Source organism: Oryzias latipes, chromosome 3 (genome assembly GCF_002234675.1).
Source record: "Oryzias latipes chromosome 3, ASM223467v1".
Lineage (NCBI taxonomy): Eukaryota > Metazoa > Chordata > Actinopteri > Beloniformes > Adrianichthyidae > Oryzias > Oryzias latipes.
The window spans coordinates 31768441-31784964 of NC_019861.2; the positions used below are offsets into that span (position 1 = coordinate 31768441).

Below are 16524 nucleotides of genomic sequence, written 5' to 3' on the forward strand. Positions count from 1 at the left end.
CATAGACAGCACTCTCAGGAGTGAGCCAAAGAGCAAAATGGACCTTACAAAAATCTAATCCCATCAGTCATCTTTTTCATCAAAGGAGGATGGCTGGATTGAGCGGGCCAAGGTTAAGATATCTTTATAGCTACTTATTTATGGAATGGTACTGCCAAAAACAAGCTCGGACTAAGAAGAAAGAGCAGAAACAGGAAAACAGGCTTGTTTTGTCTTATTTCCTAATGTAGTTTCTAATGAGTAAAGGTTTGTTTCTTTGGTTTGCACTAAAGATTAGGCGAGTTCCTACACCTGACAAATATAAAAGGTACTCATAAAAGGTACTTAGATTATTTTGATGCTGGTACATTAGTTATATTACTTAACACATGAGATATCATTGAGGACAGCTATATAAAATGCCCTTTAACACACGGTAATCCCTCAACTGGATCAATGCGAATCAGCTAATCCTGACACAGATAAGATTTTTATTTATTCCTTTTATTTATTTGTTTTTCCTTTAAGATTGGAATAACATTTATTTTGTGCAATGTCATTCCACAGAGTGGTAAACATGGAGAGCTGGTGTGTTTGTGTGAGTGAGTCCATGCATACTGCGATCTTGTTTGTACTGCCTGTTTTGCTTGTTTTTCCACCCTTTTTTTTCCCTGTCGCTTCTCATCTACTTTAGTAAATGTCTGATATAGAGGGACCCCCTTGAAAAAGACACATTGCACCTCAAGGGACTGATCCTCACGTTTAAATAAGGATAATCAGCTTTTTATGTTGGCTTTGCATCGACATGCAACACCTTACTGACCTAAAGTGTTGCATACCGAAAAAAACCCTTTCTGTCAGAGTCTGCTGGATTTAATTGTGTAATGCTTAGAGTTCTAGTAGTCAAAAGAATGATAACAGTGGAACTAAATCTCCGGTGTTAAAGAGTAAAAACGAAAATTACAAAGCAGAAATTTTTCGAATTTGTCAGATTTTTTTATCACCAAAAGTTATTTATACCTTTGTGCCTGTTGGACTGTTGTCGCGGTAACACCCAGGGGCAGTATGCTTAAAAAAAAATAGTTTCTTCACGTTTTTCTAGGTCAGGGTTAATTTTACACCCATGTGAATACCCCTTTACAAGCGACATAGTTCTTTTTGCAGTCGAGGGATGTAATGATGTTAAGTGTCTAAATTGGTCATTAAAAACAGAATGCAAAGCCAGCAAGGTGAGGCTTTTAATACACCTACATGTTGTTCGTTCTATATATAAGACTTTTATTTTTATGTTACTTTGCTTTTTTTTTTTTAAGTAAACCCACTTTTGTCTTTTTTTAAAACCGCTTTACTTTTGAAATGGCAATTTTCCTGGCCTAATCATAACAGTTATGTGCTCAAGTGCAATTGTGGGCATATGTATATATTTTATACAAGAGCAAACGTGCCTATTTTAAGTGCCTTAAATTGATGTTTGCCTGTTCGGAACCCTGTGGATCAAATATGAGGATTTTAGGTAGCAGGATTTGATGTGAGAATTTAGCAGCCCGGCCCTGCTTCTAAATGATTTCTGATGCAGGGCTGGGCCTGTAAAATATGTCTCTAAACTATTATGTAAAGCTTTTAGGATCAGAGAAGGTTCATAAGCAAAGTAGAACATAATGTTGCAGCTTCACATAATGACCTCCACCTGAAGCTCAAGGCCCCAACTGACAGTGTGCTCAGTGAATGTCTCAAGCAATGGAGAGCAGAGGAAACGGTGCTGGAGGACAGATCCTAATGGGAGGACAAGCCCCTGCATGGGATGTATCACGGACCATAACTGAAGTGGCTGATATCAAAAAGTCCTACCAATGGCTAGAAAGGGCTGGCCTACACTCATCCTGGCAGCTCAGGAACAAGCCCTGTGCACCAGAGTGATAGAGGCTCAGATCTACCACACCAGACAAGACCCAAGGTGTAGGCTGTGCAAAGAGGCCCCTGAAACAATCCAGCACATAACTGCAGGGTGTAAGATGCTGGCAGGGAAAGCATACATGGAGCGCCACAATCAAGTGGCTGGAATAATATACAGAAACATGTTTGCACAATATGGAAAGGAAACCCCAAGGTATAAATGGGAAGGTTGTAGAGAATGAGAGGGCAAAGATCCTGTGGGACTTCCAGATCCAGACTGATAGAATGGTAATGGCGAACCAACCAGACATTGTAGTGGTGGATAAAGAACAGAGGAAAGCCGTTGTGGTGGATGTGGCAGTGCCAAGCGATGGGAACATCAGGAAGAAGGAACATGAGAAACTGGAGAAATACCAGGGATTCAGAGAAGAACTGGAGAAAGCATCAAAGGTGAAGGTGACAAGCTGGAGGAGTGGCTACAGCAGGTCCCTGGAATGATATCAGACCTCTCAGTCCAGAAAAGCGCAGTGTTAGGAACAGCTAAGATACTGCTGCACAAGACCCTCAAGTTCCCAGGCCTCTGGTAGAGGACCTGAGCTTGGAGGAGAAACCACCCATGGAGGGTGAGAGGGGCTTTGTATATATATATATATATATATATATATATATATATATATATATATATATATATATAATGTATATTTGTATATATATGTATGTGATACCACTGGCAACGAGAAAAACCTCCAGCATCCTTTGCTTCCTGTTGCTATGGTGACACGCTTGGTTATGCAAGTGTCTAATAGCTCTTTCATACAAATTAACCCGCTGCAGATGGTAAGTGTGTATTAGATTAAGGAAATTAGCAGATTTATTTAGTGATGGACGTAAATACTATAATGAACAGTTTTGTGTTTTTACTTTTTATTTGTAGCATTTGTCCAGGGAACGTCTGAACCCTTGAACCAAGCTGCAGCTATTTGCAAACTGAATTTGATTTCGTATCATTTTATTTTTTAAACACAAAATAAAATAGTTAGACAAAACAAATAAACACAAAATAATAAAGTGCTTGAAAAAGGAGTGGGTGGAAAAAAACACATTAATTCCCAATCAAATAATATTTTATGCATAGATTTTTAACACCTTAGATAAATATTCACATAAGCACAAAGGAATTAAAGAAATTACTAAACTATAAGAAAAAACATAATAAGTACCACAATTATTCTTTGCCTTATTAGACTTCTCAACTTTAAAATGTTTCCAAAATTTTCAGAATGATTTTTATCTTCAAATAGTGTAATATTTGTACTCGTTTTTGGGGTGGGTAATGCTGGGAATTTGGGTATCGATCCAATTAGAGGGCTAGTATTGTTGGTATCCATCCCGATTTCGTTAAATTTTGTGATTATAGAATAATTTTGTGAAAGCGCCATTATTTGTTACGTTTAATAAAACACAGGACGGAGACTTTTGACAAATAAAGATGTTAGTTAACTGGTTATGACAATCCGAACTGACTATACATCAATTATAGATTGTGCATATTAGTCGTTACAAAACAGTAACTAGTGCAAAAGACAATAAAAAAAAGCTGCAATATAACAAAAATGTGAAAAGAAATACCACAAACATATTTTTAAAATAGAGGCAGTAATAAAAGTCACTAGTAAAAAAAAAAGTTAAAAAAAGCAAAACTGTAATAAAGTAAAGTTTTTTGCTCAAATCGGGCAGGTTTTTGCCCAAATTGTTCGAATGAAGCCTGTTAGTAAATTCAAGCACTTGTATGCATTGAAGAAAAACTGCAAAGAAAGTTTTAAAAGTAATCGAAAGTTACCTTGTTATCGATACTATCGATACTCTATACTCGATACGGATCCGCCCACCATTATTCATTTTGAGACTTTCCTCTGTAACCCTTTTTTGTGTCCTTCTTACTTGCCGTTGGTTTTATGTCTTTTTGATTAAATCGATAACTAAAACTTTTATCTCTGTTTCATAAAATCGCTAAATAAATTCCATAAACAGCAGATTTTACAGGCATGCCCTAAGCACGTTGAATCTGTTTTTTTCTTCACTTTTGACAATTGCAAATGGATTTAAACAAAAGAGCTGCAAAAAAACCAGAAAAAGATCTTTTTTTTTAATGGGGAGAACATTTTATATTTTACAAATTGAAAGCTGGGTAGGACTCTAAAATTTGAGAATTTTTTCATAATGTTGCTAAAGTTCTTCTCTACAAAATAAGATGAAAAAACAAATGAAATAAAATATACAAATTGCGAAACAAACATTTCGGTTCAAGGTAATAAAACGAATGAAGTGTAAAACGACATGCAGCAGCAAGAAAACAAAGGTAGATGCTGCCGAAATAACTGTGACTAATTACGGATGAGATTGATGGCTTCGCTGACAACCTTTGAAAATGTTTTTCGGGGATTTCCCCCCTTTGCTTGTTTTCTGTGGTTCTAATGAATATTTTCAAACTTTTAATAAGGTCAACACTAACTCAGCTCATTAATTCAGTTTATTTTTAAGCTTAGTAAATCAACTCATCATTATGGTGACACTATTGGATTGTGAAACTATTTTCCTAATTTACTTACACCCAGAAAATCAAGCAACAAATCACTAAGTGCATCACTGGCTGTTTACCAAACAGACAATGTGTTGCACATGTCTGAGAAAGGCATTTTTTCAAAGAAAAATGTATTGTGATCTAATTGCAATATTTTATGTTTCATTAAAAGTAGATACATTTTTTTTTAATCTTAAATAGTTCATTTCAAGAAATCAAAGCAAGAATAATGCACAAAACAGTACAATCAGCTGTTTTACATCCATACAAAGAAATATCAAACGTAGGATAATGAGACATTAAAAATATCTTCACAATAACCACTGAACACATTAACATTTCTTTAGGATTTCAAGTCAAATTGAATTCAGTTAGCTAAATTTATTCAACTATGTACAGATCTGGTTCAGACTGCTTCATGTCTCATCACCATACAGTAGGTGACAGTTTTATTTTACCATTTAAAAGTAAGTTAAAGAAGCCCCTGCATGTGTGCAGAAATGTATATGTTGTTTTCTCTCAAATTCTTCTTGGCAGTTAAAGACCCACTCCGGTGAAAATTGTGGGGGTTTTTGTATGTGTTTTTAACATTTCTCTGATGATGGAGGACATACATTAATAACATTAGGCTCAAGAATGGATTTCTAAGGATTGCTTTATTCAAATTATTGTGAATCAGGAACAGACAAAGACTGCTGTTGGAAAAAAAGATTGCATTTATGACGTAGAAAATACTCTTGGCGGGCCACAAGTTCCCTGCTCCACTCCATTCTGATGTATGTACTTGCAGACAAATGGATCCCTTTACGTCTTGGTTTTCCTCATCTGAGCTGAAGTCTGGCTCGAAACTCAACAGCTGGATAGCTCCACTATTGCTTGTAATCTCCGTTGCACCGGTAATGTTAGGTTGGAGGTGTGAGGGACTGTAAGCTAGTAGGAGACCACTGGAAAGGCTTTAAAAATGGACTATTAGTCACATCAAACTGTTTTAGCATTTGATGTTCAAGCACTGGGTGTAGCATATTTGACCTGAGTCCACTGATCATGCTCTTGTCTGTCTCTGGTAGCTGCATATGAAACAGTTTTATTGTTAAGAAAAACACGCCAACTTGAATTTTATATTCAAAACAAAAACTTGTTGCTTATTGTGTTGGGGAAAAAAACTCAAATTTTCCTTCCTGTGTCTGTTAAAAGGTAAAAATATTTTCTGTATTCCTTGTATTGTGTTTTACAGTGATTTATCTGGTAGCCAAACTGTCTTTTTCTAAAATAAATGTGATACTCAGATTTTGCAGAGGTTTTATACGGGTTCAGGGTTTTTGCAGCAGCAGAAAAATGAAGAGCAACTGTGCCATAACCTCTCATGCACATCTCAACTTCTGCAACAAACAGAAGTAAAGTCGGGATATGCAGACTCTAGACAGAGAATAAATCTGTGAAATACACCATATTTTTTTCTTCGTATAGAACTTTGTGAACAAAGTTAGTGAAAAACTTGCAGGTTTTGAATATTTTGAATGTCATCAGAACATGAACTAATTCAGACACTGAAAATGTCACACTCCAAGTAAGGATAAAAGTCAAAATGACCCTACAGCGAGCGTTGCTTTAGAAACAAAGGAAAATAAAAAAACAAGAAGTGGAGAAGAAGAACACAGCTGACATGACAGACATGAAATCGTCAACATAAAATAAGTCAGTTTAATGCTGTCTTTGTTCTTTCTTTCTTTCTTTTCTGCACAGAAACTTGTCAAAGAATCCTCTCACCACTCTGTCATGGCAGCTCTTCAAGCACCTCCAACTCTCCGAGCTGTAAGTCTTGTCTAATCTGTCTTGCTGGCTTTTGTTTGTGTTTTATTACAGCACTTTATCATGGCTCCCTGCACTCCCGCCGCCCTGATACAAGCTGTCTTCACTGCATGCCATTATACTTCCTGTCTTTTTTGAACACAAACTCCAATTTGTCTCCCCGCACGTGATGGACCAAACCTCTGGAAGGGGTGCCGAAGGGAAACCTCTGGAAGCGGTGTCTAAGTCATTCGTTGGGATCATGAAAACATAGCATGAGTGGAGCAACAGCACGGAAGAAATAGGAGAAGGTTTCTGTGAATATTTTAGTGATCACTGCGTTTACAACTTTGCTCTGGAGGACGATGTCGACCTGCTCAAACTGTCCATCAGCAGAACACTGGAGCCTCCTGACGCTTAAAGCCAAGTTATAGCAGGATGTGATGCAGGACTGTTTCCAGCAGACCTCCTTATTGTGCTATTTTCAGAGGTAGAAGCAGGGCAGATCCTCTGAGAGCATGGTACAATGCTGATCTGGGGTAGTCCTGCAGCCAGGCTACAAGTCCCGGAGCAGAGGAGAGGTCCTACTAGCTTGCACGATAAAGTTTGACATTTTGTCATTTAGTTCAAAGCTTACTCTTTGCACCCACAAACACAGCTTACGGAATGCAGCTGATACCAGAACTAGAGGAAAAGAGGAAGACGACCGTCTAAACAGCTCACTGTGAACTGATTGAGCTATAATAGATGTATATTTTCACTAACTGAGCCCACATGTTAGTTATTTACATTTTTGGACAATTTACCATTAAGGATCTGGAAACCTTTTTATGAATTACTGAAACTAAATACATTGTCAAAATACATCAAAAATATTTTTTGGGACTTTTGAGGCTTTTAGAAAGCAAGCAAAATATTCAAAAGGTTAACTTGGAGAAAGCAAACTTACTCTTAAACAGTTGAGCTATTAGAAAATCTGTCATTGAAGAAGAACCTACGACCTGCAACGACCTGCCCAACACATTAAAAGAAAAATAAATGAATTAATAAAACACACTCAACGAAACTATGAAATACCCATAACAAATCATTTTATGGCAGTAAAAACCTGAAAACCTCTGGCCGCTCTTCAGTGTCGTTGGCTGGGTTTTTGTTTTATCATTCTCTTATTATCATCTCGTTTTTGATGAACATGGACTTTTTTACACCTAACACAAGGGCTGTCTGCTGCTCTTTTTTCCCCACCACTTTCGGGTCCGGTGCATTGTTAATTCGATCAGCAGTTCTCGCCTGGCAAAAACAAATGCATCAGGAAATCGCTATTATCGTGTTTTTTTTGTCTGTTTTATTTATTTCAACAGAGCTATGGTATCAAGATAATTTCCCTTGCAGGAGACCAGTATAATTCTAAAAAGTTTAATTCTGTTTTGGTTTAATAAATGAGGCTCAAACCACATGCTTACTCAGTTGAATCGATGTTTTGGGACTCGATGTATATCCCTGTGACCCCGTGACCTATATTTGACAATTTGATAAAAGGGGAAATTTCGTATTTGAGGTGAGCAAGACAAAGACAAAATGTGTTCAAAACAGACATGTCAAACATATTTTCTTTCTATTTTAAGTTGTGCACAACTTTTTTTTTATTCATGCATACGCTGACATACGATTCTTATTGACAGTAATCTTACCCCATTAAAAGCCCCATAACCTCTTCCAACCAAGTTGAATCATGTTCCACTAGAGCTGATGGGCTAAAAACGTGACGTCTTAATGTTTCTTTCAAGCTTAAAATAAATTTGTCACAAATTAACAATTAAATTTTTCACATTTTAAATAAATTCTTCACGTTCACAATGTGTAATTTCGAGTCTAAAAGTGCTTTTAATTTTTTTTTCTTTTCAAATTTAGAATCTGGTTTTCATTCACTTGAAAGTCAGTGTAATAACTGACCTTCTGTAACCCACCATACTGTATCCAAGAACAACCATTTGCCCTAAGGGGAATTTTAAAATGGGTGTTTTAAAAGCGTTGTTGGGATGCATGCAAAGAGACACCGTGTAGCTAAGCGTCACAGTCTTTTGGCCATCTCATATGTTTGTGTTACTCCACAAACACAATGCTAACCCTATAGGCTCAAATCAGGATCAGCCTACAGTAAATGAAAATTGAAAATACATGCATTTATTGAAAATGTGTAAAGCAAAATTGCTAATTTGAAAGAAAAAAAGTAAATGTATTTTTTAAACTTAAAAGACTTATTGAAAATGTTGGAAAATAAAAGAAATTCAAAGCTACAACACACCTCCATCATTGTGGAGTTTTGCTGCATCTCGAAGCCTCAAACGACCACACTGTAATCTTTCCTACATGTCTAAAGTCTTATTCACATGCAACAATACAGGGGTTGAACCTTGCAGGTTTTTGGGTCGTCCAGGCCCATGACGGGTTGTTAAGACGAGAAGGTACATCTTAGGGGAGTGCAGGTGTGTTTTACAGTTTCCTTTCAGGCTCGTATATCCCCTTAAGGGATGTTGTGAAAATGAATGTACGGATTTCGTGCTTGTGGCACTTGTATCATGAAGTATCCGTTAAGTCAAGGAAGACTAAAGAAGTTGCTTATGATGTACAAAGAAGCTTTTAATGACCAAAGGTGGCCTTACACCTCACTTCAGTCAGCAGAAAGGTGCGAGTACTGGCCCCTTACATAAATGCTGCACGCACAGTTTTGACAAAGATTTACATATCAGCTCTTTTTAATTGCACTCATTCTTTTTTTTCCAGTTTTGTTCGGTCTGACTTAGTGGTCAAACATCTGAATGATGAACTCAGTCTCATTTAGAGTTGGCTTCCCTTAATGATGGGCAGCAATGGTTGCTCTGCTGACATTTATTTCACACAAACCTGAAAGCTTCAGAGCAGGAAGCAGAGAAAAATCCTTCATTTACCGACCTGCTGACGCTGCTGATCACTTAATCAAAAGCTTTTGATTAGCAGCTCCTGGCTAATGCTGCTGCTGCTGCTTAACCTTTTCATTTCCATTAAAGCCCAAAGTCATTTTCACTCACTTTCTGGCACACAAATAACAGCCATTTATGTCATGCATTATTGCACACCCACGTTTCCACTCGCATGTAACGTTAAGACCTGTTAGGCTCTTTTTTAAAACAGAATAGAAAAATGGTGCTGGGTGTTTACTTCGTGGTTGTGGATTTGATTTTTTCCCTCCCCAAAATCATTCCCGAGCTAACAGGGCTCAGTTTTAGTCTCTGATGTCTGGTGCAACTTCTTTTTAGGCGACCATTTCAGGTGCGTACAAATGGTGTCTTTGTTGTCCAACATGAAAAGCGGGGCCGGGGTGAAGGCTGTGGTTCCTGCTGAATGCTGATGAGAAGTGAAGGTTTGTGTCTATTCCATTTGGCGTGTTTGGTTAAGAGGTGTCAGTCGGAGTGGCGTGGCGGCACAGACGTGGACTGGGGCGTTACGCAAGAGGCAAACCATGTGAAATCAAGCCTTGCTAATGAGAAATGAGTCACTCTATCATTGACCGAGTGTGCAGCCTCCTGTCTTCATTGTATCTGTTTGCTCAGGCAGCACTGAGTTAGCCAGGAAAGTGCATATGATTTATTTGTGCTCAACAAGACTGGCTCGCCGGGCGGCTATTGGCTTTAATTATTAGGACAATGCAGAATTAACCACAGCCATGCTGCTCATGCTCGCAGATATTATGTAAATAGAGAAAGATCAAACCAGCCGAAACAATTTCCATATCATGTGATGAAAGAAGAGCACGGCCCCTTTGACGGTGACACCAACCCCTGTTATCTCTGTTACTCTAGGCAATTTTATTGTAATAGTATTTTTTTAAGCAGTAAAAGAGAACCAATTTCAAGGCTTCATTATGTCTATGGCCTGAAATAAAAAAGGGAGTCAGTTTTGAGCATTCTTGTTCCTTTGTTGGCGCTGCAAGAATGTCTTCATTGATCGGGCTGTGTTTTCATTAAAGTTCTGTCTAATTACTCCAAATTTTTTTGTGAGGAAAGACAAGAATGGAAAGTTGTGTGTGTGCTCTATGGCACAGACCAATTAAACCTAAACAGAAAACACAAAAATTAGGTAATTATTGCATGAAAAGGAAAGATGTTTAGCTGAAATTGCCCTCAGAAAACAAGCCTTTTTTTGTCAAAGCAGCTCTGATTGGCCAGATTTGAACTGAAAAAAGCTATTCTTTGCAACTTCCTGTCTTGCACATAACCAATTAATTTCAGTCAAAAGCAGTGTCTGCATAATCATTATTTCTGCCACATTAACATGGACGCACACCGAATCGACAGCCTCCCAGCATGTGGTTCCAGGTTTCATGGTCTGAGTGTTGTCGGGTGAAAGACTGAGCATATACATCAATGCAACATTGAAGAGGTCAAACTGATACATTTCATCCCACATCAAATAGGTCATGGCGGCTCTGTAATCAACAGGCTTTAAAAAGAGCAACTGCACAACAGCTATTTTTGTGCTGCAGGTGAGCCGCACAGATATTTCACACTCCCTGCAATGTCTTAATATCAACAACAATGGGGAAATTATCAGGAGAATCTCAATAATCCAGAGGCTTTTGTGGCTCCTGTGAAAGGCTCCGACATCACAGAAGAGAAGTACAATAGCCGTCTGCCTCATGCTGCTTCTGGATGAGACACAGATTATTGGCTCTGGCGCTTTGTCTTTGTGCCCTTTAGCCGGAGAAGCGCGGCTGCAGCGCTGAGCAGTCCAGCCCAGCAGAATTCTGACAACAGTAGCAGCAGGGTGAAGGGGGCGGCTGAATGCTAAACCCTCCTCTGTGGCTCTCGCAGTGTTATAAGTGGGGAGTATTTGAAGCAAAGTTGGCATCAAATGCCTTTTTAGGGACATTTTGTTTTATGCATCAGACAGAATCCTCCTTCTCAGTCAGTTCCTTCTACTCACTGAAAGCCACACCTTTTCAAGGCCTTTTTGTGATAGAAGAACAACACTAAATGAAGTGTAGCAAGAAAGAATGTCATATCCTCTCAATCTGCTTTTCAACACAACAAATATGCGAGTATTTGTTTTTGTTTTAGTAAAGACAAAACCACCAAATGAACAGAGACTGTGCCTATTCCGCTGTGGATCAAACATGTGGACTCTGGCCTGCCTCAGAACTCGCAACCATGTTTCAACCATTGACTGTAAATCATAACTTGAGAGACTGAGTGTGATTTTTTTTTCATTTCTTTTATATGTTTTATTTCTTTTTATGTCTTTTACGCTTGACTAAAATGCTGGACCCTTAATAATAAGCATCTGCTTCGGGGGTGTCCATTTTTTTCCACGTTCTGTATTGTGAGGGGATCTGTTATTTGTTACACATTGTGGAACAACTAAACTACACTAAATAAAATAAATAAATAAAGATGTCACCCATAGAAATGATTAACTTCTGGCTCCAATAAAATTAAGCAAGTCAATTCAGGCGCCACTTGAAATGAAGGGCAATGAGGACGCTGCCATGTTGGAGCTCGACGACATCAGTAACCAGGAACTGGTCCGAGTCGGTTTGAGTCACGGTTTCTATGGCAACCCCTCACCAATCCAAAGTGTTGGATGTCCACACCGCTACTGCTTTAAAGCGGGCTACACGAAATCTGTCAAACATTTCAACCGTTTGACGTAAGACCACATATCTTTATTGAGGCATCTGATTGATCCGTTTATAACTTGAATATCGTGAAAAAACATTAAGATTGGCAAGAACATGTTAAAAACTGTTATAACGGCTGAGTAATAGGTGTGTGTTTCTCAAAAGAAGTCTATAAGATTTTGGCTTCTTGGAGCCAACGGGCACTTCCTGTTAAGAACGCCAGGTGGGGGGAGTCGCTCAGTCCAGCTTTCATCAACCGTCAATTGTTTCAACAGAGTACTGCGCAAAAAAATTAAAATATAACACATGAAGCACTTTTAACCAAAAGGAATAAAATGCATTAATTTCAGCACTTACCAGGTTTTGCACTGATCCGTTCATGGCTTATGGTTTATTTACAACCATACATTTCACAACAATATGTGTAAATTTAGCTGGGATTTATTTATTGAGACACGTATTAAAGCTCAAATGAAACTGGAAGGGCTTCATGGAGCGAAACCCACATGTTTTGAAGGCTGATAGTAAAATGGGAGAATCCCAGGAATGTGCCAGCATCTGAGTCAGTGGTGTTCCACGGATTATGAGGAAATATTCATACAGACGTCAGTATGAAATTGCACAGAAATTAAAGCAGAAATGACAACTAGAAAGAAGGGACTTTTTCCTCTGCAAAGTAAGCACATTTTTGTCGATCAGTGAGAAGGAAGGGAAGCCTCCAGTTATCATCTTCTTTTAAAAATGAAATGCATTTCATTTTTTTTAAACATGGAAATATAATATTATATCATGTTAGCTAAGACCAAATAGTGATATATTATATGACTGTTTTATATAATGAAAATTTAAAAAAATGTACAAACTACAACACTTCTTTGAATTCCCACTCCAATCATTTTTTGATCTATGTGAAGAGATAATGATGCAAGACATGATGTTAAAAACGCCAAAAACAATTTTGATTGGAGTGGGTACTGAAAGCCAAACTGCGGATTTGATTTAGGATGAAACAAAGCTAAATCTCCCAGCAAAATCTGGAAAAACAAAAAAACTTTTGGAATAAAGTAACTAAACATTATTCTGTTCAGACAAAAAAGAATTCCAAGAGTTGGTCTAATGGATGAAGGTTGGTGAATGACATAAACATTGAGGCTGCTAAGACTATGGAATCTAAAAACCTCAAATCATTGTCACATTTCCCCGTAAAGAACTCAGGTAAAAGCAGCGAACTGAAGAAACCGATGAGTAATGAGGACACAAGTTAATAATAATCTGCGTGGGAGGGAACAACTGTGAAAAAATGCATCAACAAACTAATTAATAAACCAAAAGATATCCTTATCTTTTATTCAATTGCATAACAAAGTAAAGTTTGAAACTGTCTTTGGCTCTTTGTTTTTTTTTATGGGTTTCTCCTACTGGCTGCCTTTCCTGACCCGACTGATGTGCCCTCTCCGCTCCATGATTGCTGTGCAGGTGCTGTTGTCGATAAGCCAAAATCAAGCCTCACTCTTCAGAGAGAAATTATTCTTCAGAGGCCCATATATATATATATATATATATATATATATATATATATATATATATATATATATATATATATATATATATAAAAATCAGGCGGTGAAACAGCCTGCAGCAACACAGACTAACCATACTGCTGCAGCCGTAAAAAGAACAAAGATGGCACCAAACCATGATTTATTTACTTTCTATGTGCAGCCCTCTCCTTGACACAAGAGCGAGATCCACCGTGAAAATGATGGAGTGTCACAAAAACTTGTTTTTTTGGGGGAAGAAAGGATGCACATTTATTATGTGGTGATAAAACCAACTTCCAGAAAATTCTGCTGGATCAGTCAAAGATGCACAGGTGATGCTGCAGACAGTGGGGCGATATCAGAACTCAGACACTCGTCTTTCAGTCAAAGTCAGACGAGAGCTAGGGATTAACAAAACTCGTCACGTCTCACCTGACAGCTGCAAATTTCAAAATCCCACGTTTGACTAACTTCTGTTTTTATGGTCATCTGCTTTGGGATGGGCTTCTTTTTTTAAACTTTTTTTTAATGAAAAAAATCATACAGTTGAAGAACCAACTGAAAAACGACAAAAACTTTTCCGCCATGCTTTAGTGCCGTACACATTCAGTTCTGACATCAGTGTCGAAGCTACAGAAAGTCTAGGGGGCCATTAGATTGGCTGAAAGCGAGCACGCCTGCTTTGCTGATGAGTTTGATTGACAGATCCATTAGCCAATGGTGACATTAGTTGACCTGCAGCGTGAAGGGAGTCTCAATATTCACCGTAGAAAAATCTCTCACAAATGTGGGGAGATTCACAAATGAGAGCGGGTTTGTGAATGCACATTCTAAAATTTGAACGAACTGTGAGTTCATATTACAAGTGCAGCTAAAAATGATTTTTCAGAAGCATCTATTGTTCATTTCTGAAATATGTTTTGTGAATTTCTGAAAAATGTATTGTTTTTGTGAAACACAGCGTGCCCATTTGTGAGAAACACTTATTATGCATGTGTGAAACACAATGTGTGTTTATGAAACACAGGGTGTGCATTTCCAAATGAATATTACACGTTTGCGTAAAATTACATTTGTGAATCAGAGCGTGTGTATTTGTGAAACAGGTTGTGTGCATTTCTGATTATTGAGACTTTATTAACTCCATATATAATTGTCCTTGAACTATTGAACTATGTGTAAAGTTTTCTCTTTTAATGGTAAAGAATAGGAAAAAAACAACTCTGTCTCTTCTGTGTGCTGGAAGTAAGTGAATATAAAATGCTTTAGTAAACATAGCATGTATAAAAGCAAGTTAACTCCTGACAAGAGTGTAAGAAGAGGAAAGCATGCATGGAGATCAAAGCGTTTGAGCAACGGCGAGGTGCAGTTTCTTCTGATCCACGACTCCAGAGCCGGAGAACCTGTGTACATTTCCTGGGTAAAAAAGAAAACAGCCTCCGGTGGAGATCATTACTTCTCCTGTGGAGGAGCAGGCAGGATCGTTAGCGAGCTTCAAGGAAACGCCACGCGGCTAGCTCTCCGTTTCTGAGGTCACACTGCTGTTTGCTTTTGTTCCCTTCAAAGTCTAATCTGCTCTCTTTCAGACATTTGTCAACTTCCAGCTGTCTGCTTTTTTTTCCTTTTTTTTATTGTGTTATTGCTTTTCTAGATGGCAGCACTTAAAAACTCAGACCTCCCTCCCTGCCCTGTGTGAGCAGGGGTTGGCCATTTCTTACCCAGGGCAGAGCTGATAAGACGTGAAAGTGATGGTTATTACTAATAACGAACATAATTGCAGTGTAAGGGTGAAACCTGGCCTGTTATCACTCCAATGAGCTTCCATCCCTTGGGATTTGCCGGTTCCGTTTTAAATGAAGACCTCTGACCTCTGATCACGTTGGGACTTGGCTATCTTTGGCAAACATTTCCTTTTATTAACTCCTCAGACATGAGTTCCAGTACACGAAGACACTAAATGTGACAGTTAAAAGACATTTCCCTCACAAATTATATATCTAATACTAATTTATAATGTATTTCTTTGGAAACAATTTACTTTTTATTTTCCTAATGTGATGACAGCTCATTTAGCTCCGTACACACCAGACATGTGATGCGCGTTCAAGAATGCCTGTTTAGCATGTTCTTGTAGATGATGCACTGGACTGTTGCTACCAAATACTAGCAGGTGGATTCAGAATCCTGAGTTGTGAATCCATCTGCTAGTACCGACAGTTGGAAGAGGTCTGGTGCAAAATGCTAAAGCGTTGCAATGCTCATGAATCTTACTCCAGGATTTTTCTTTCACAGCTCTATTCCAATAGACGAACGACTTTGTGTCAAATGATTCTGGACGGGCACATACCGCAAATGATTAACTCTCCTCCATGATCACTTTTTAAACAGTTGGCACTTCTGCATTTTGGTCAAAGTTGAATTGGTTTTAACTTTTACGCACAATCAATTTTTGCGCGGTCTGTACGTAGAGCCCAGATACTGGCTTAAAAACGTGCTTATAGTGAAGTGGGAACGTGAGAGTTTTGAACACAGAAGCCCAAAACAAACATTTACACACGTTTGCATTGAGTTTTCATTGGAAGTGGTCGTTGAAGTCACGTTTTCGATGCCTGTGTGAAAATAGTATTAGACTGTTGCCTTCTGGGTTTTTTGGAGAAGAGTCGAAAGTAAAGTGTTGACTCTGGTTTTCAAAAAGCAGATTTGTTGATTTGGTGTGTTGTTGCTGGCTCTTGCTCTTGCTCGTCTTCAGGACCTCACTCATGTTTCCTCTCTGTTGGGTTTCCAGACGTTTGGATGGAGTGGTTTTCGACTGCGGCTGCGACATCCGCTGGATCCAGCTGTGGCAGCAGCGAGGAGAGGCGATGCTTCACACGCAGGAGCTGTACTGCAGAGACGGCGCATCCAAGATACGACTGGGGAACATGTACATCGAGAAATGCGGTGAGCAAGAGGCTGGGGCGGGTTTGGAAAGGGCTCAGGGAAGAATCACCTTCAAGAGCTAGAGTTTATAGAGGAGATTGGAAGAGGAAGAGACGTGGAGGAGTTCTGGGGTAAATCTGATAAGATGTGAGGTGATTCAAAGTCTG

The 16524-nt window shown here is 38.5% G+C and overlaps 1 protein-coding gene across 3 annotated transcripts in view; it reads left to right on the top strand.

Moving 5' to 3' along the window:
- ntrk3 (neurotrophic receptor tyrosine kinase 3) overlaps positions 1-16524 on the top strand; it is a 229911-nt gene that overhangs the window by 85111 nt on the left and 128276 nt on the right. For all 3 annotated transcript variants that reach the window (XM_023953663.1, XM_023953662.1, XM_023953664.1), the window contains exons 4-5: positions 6197-6265; positions 16224-16378. In XM_023953663.1, the coding sequence (XP_023809431.1) occupies positions 6197-6265; positions 16224-16378 (224 nt within the window). The remainder of the gene's footprint in view (positions 1-6196; positions 6266-16223; positions 16379-16524) is intronic.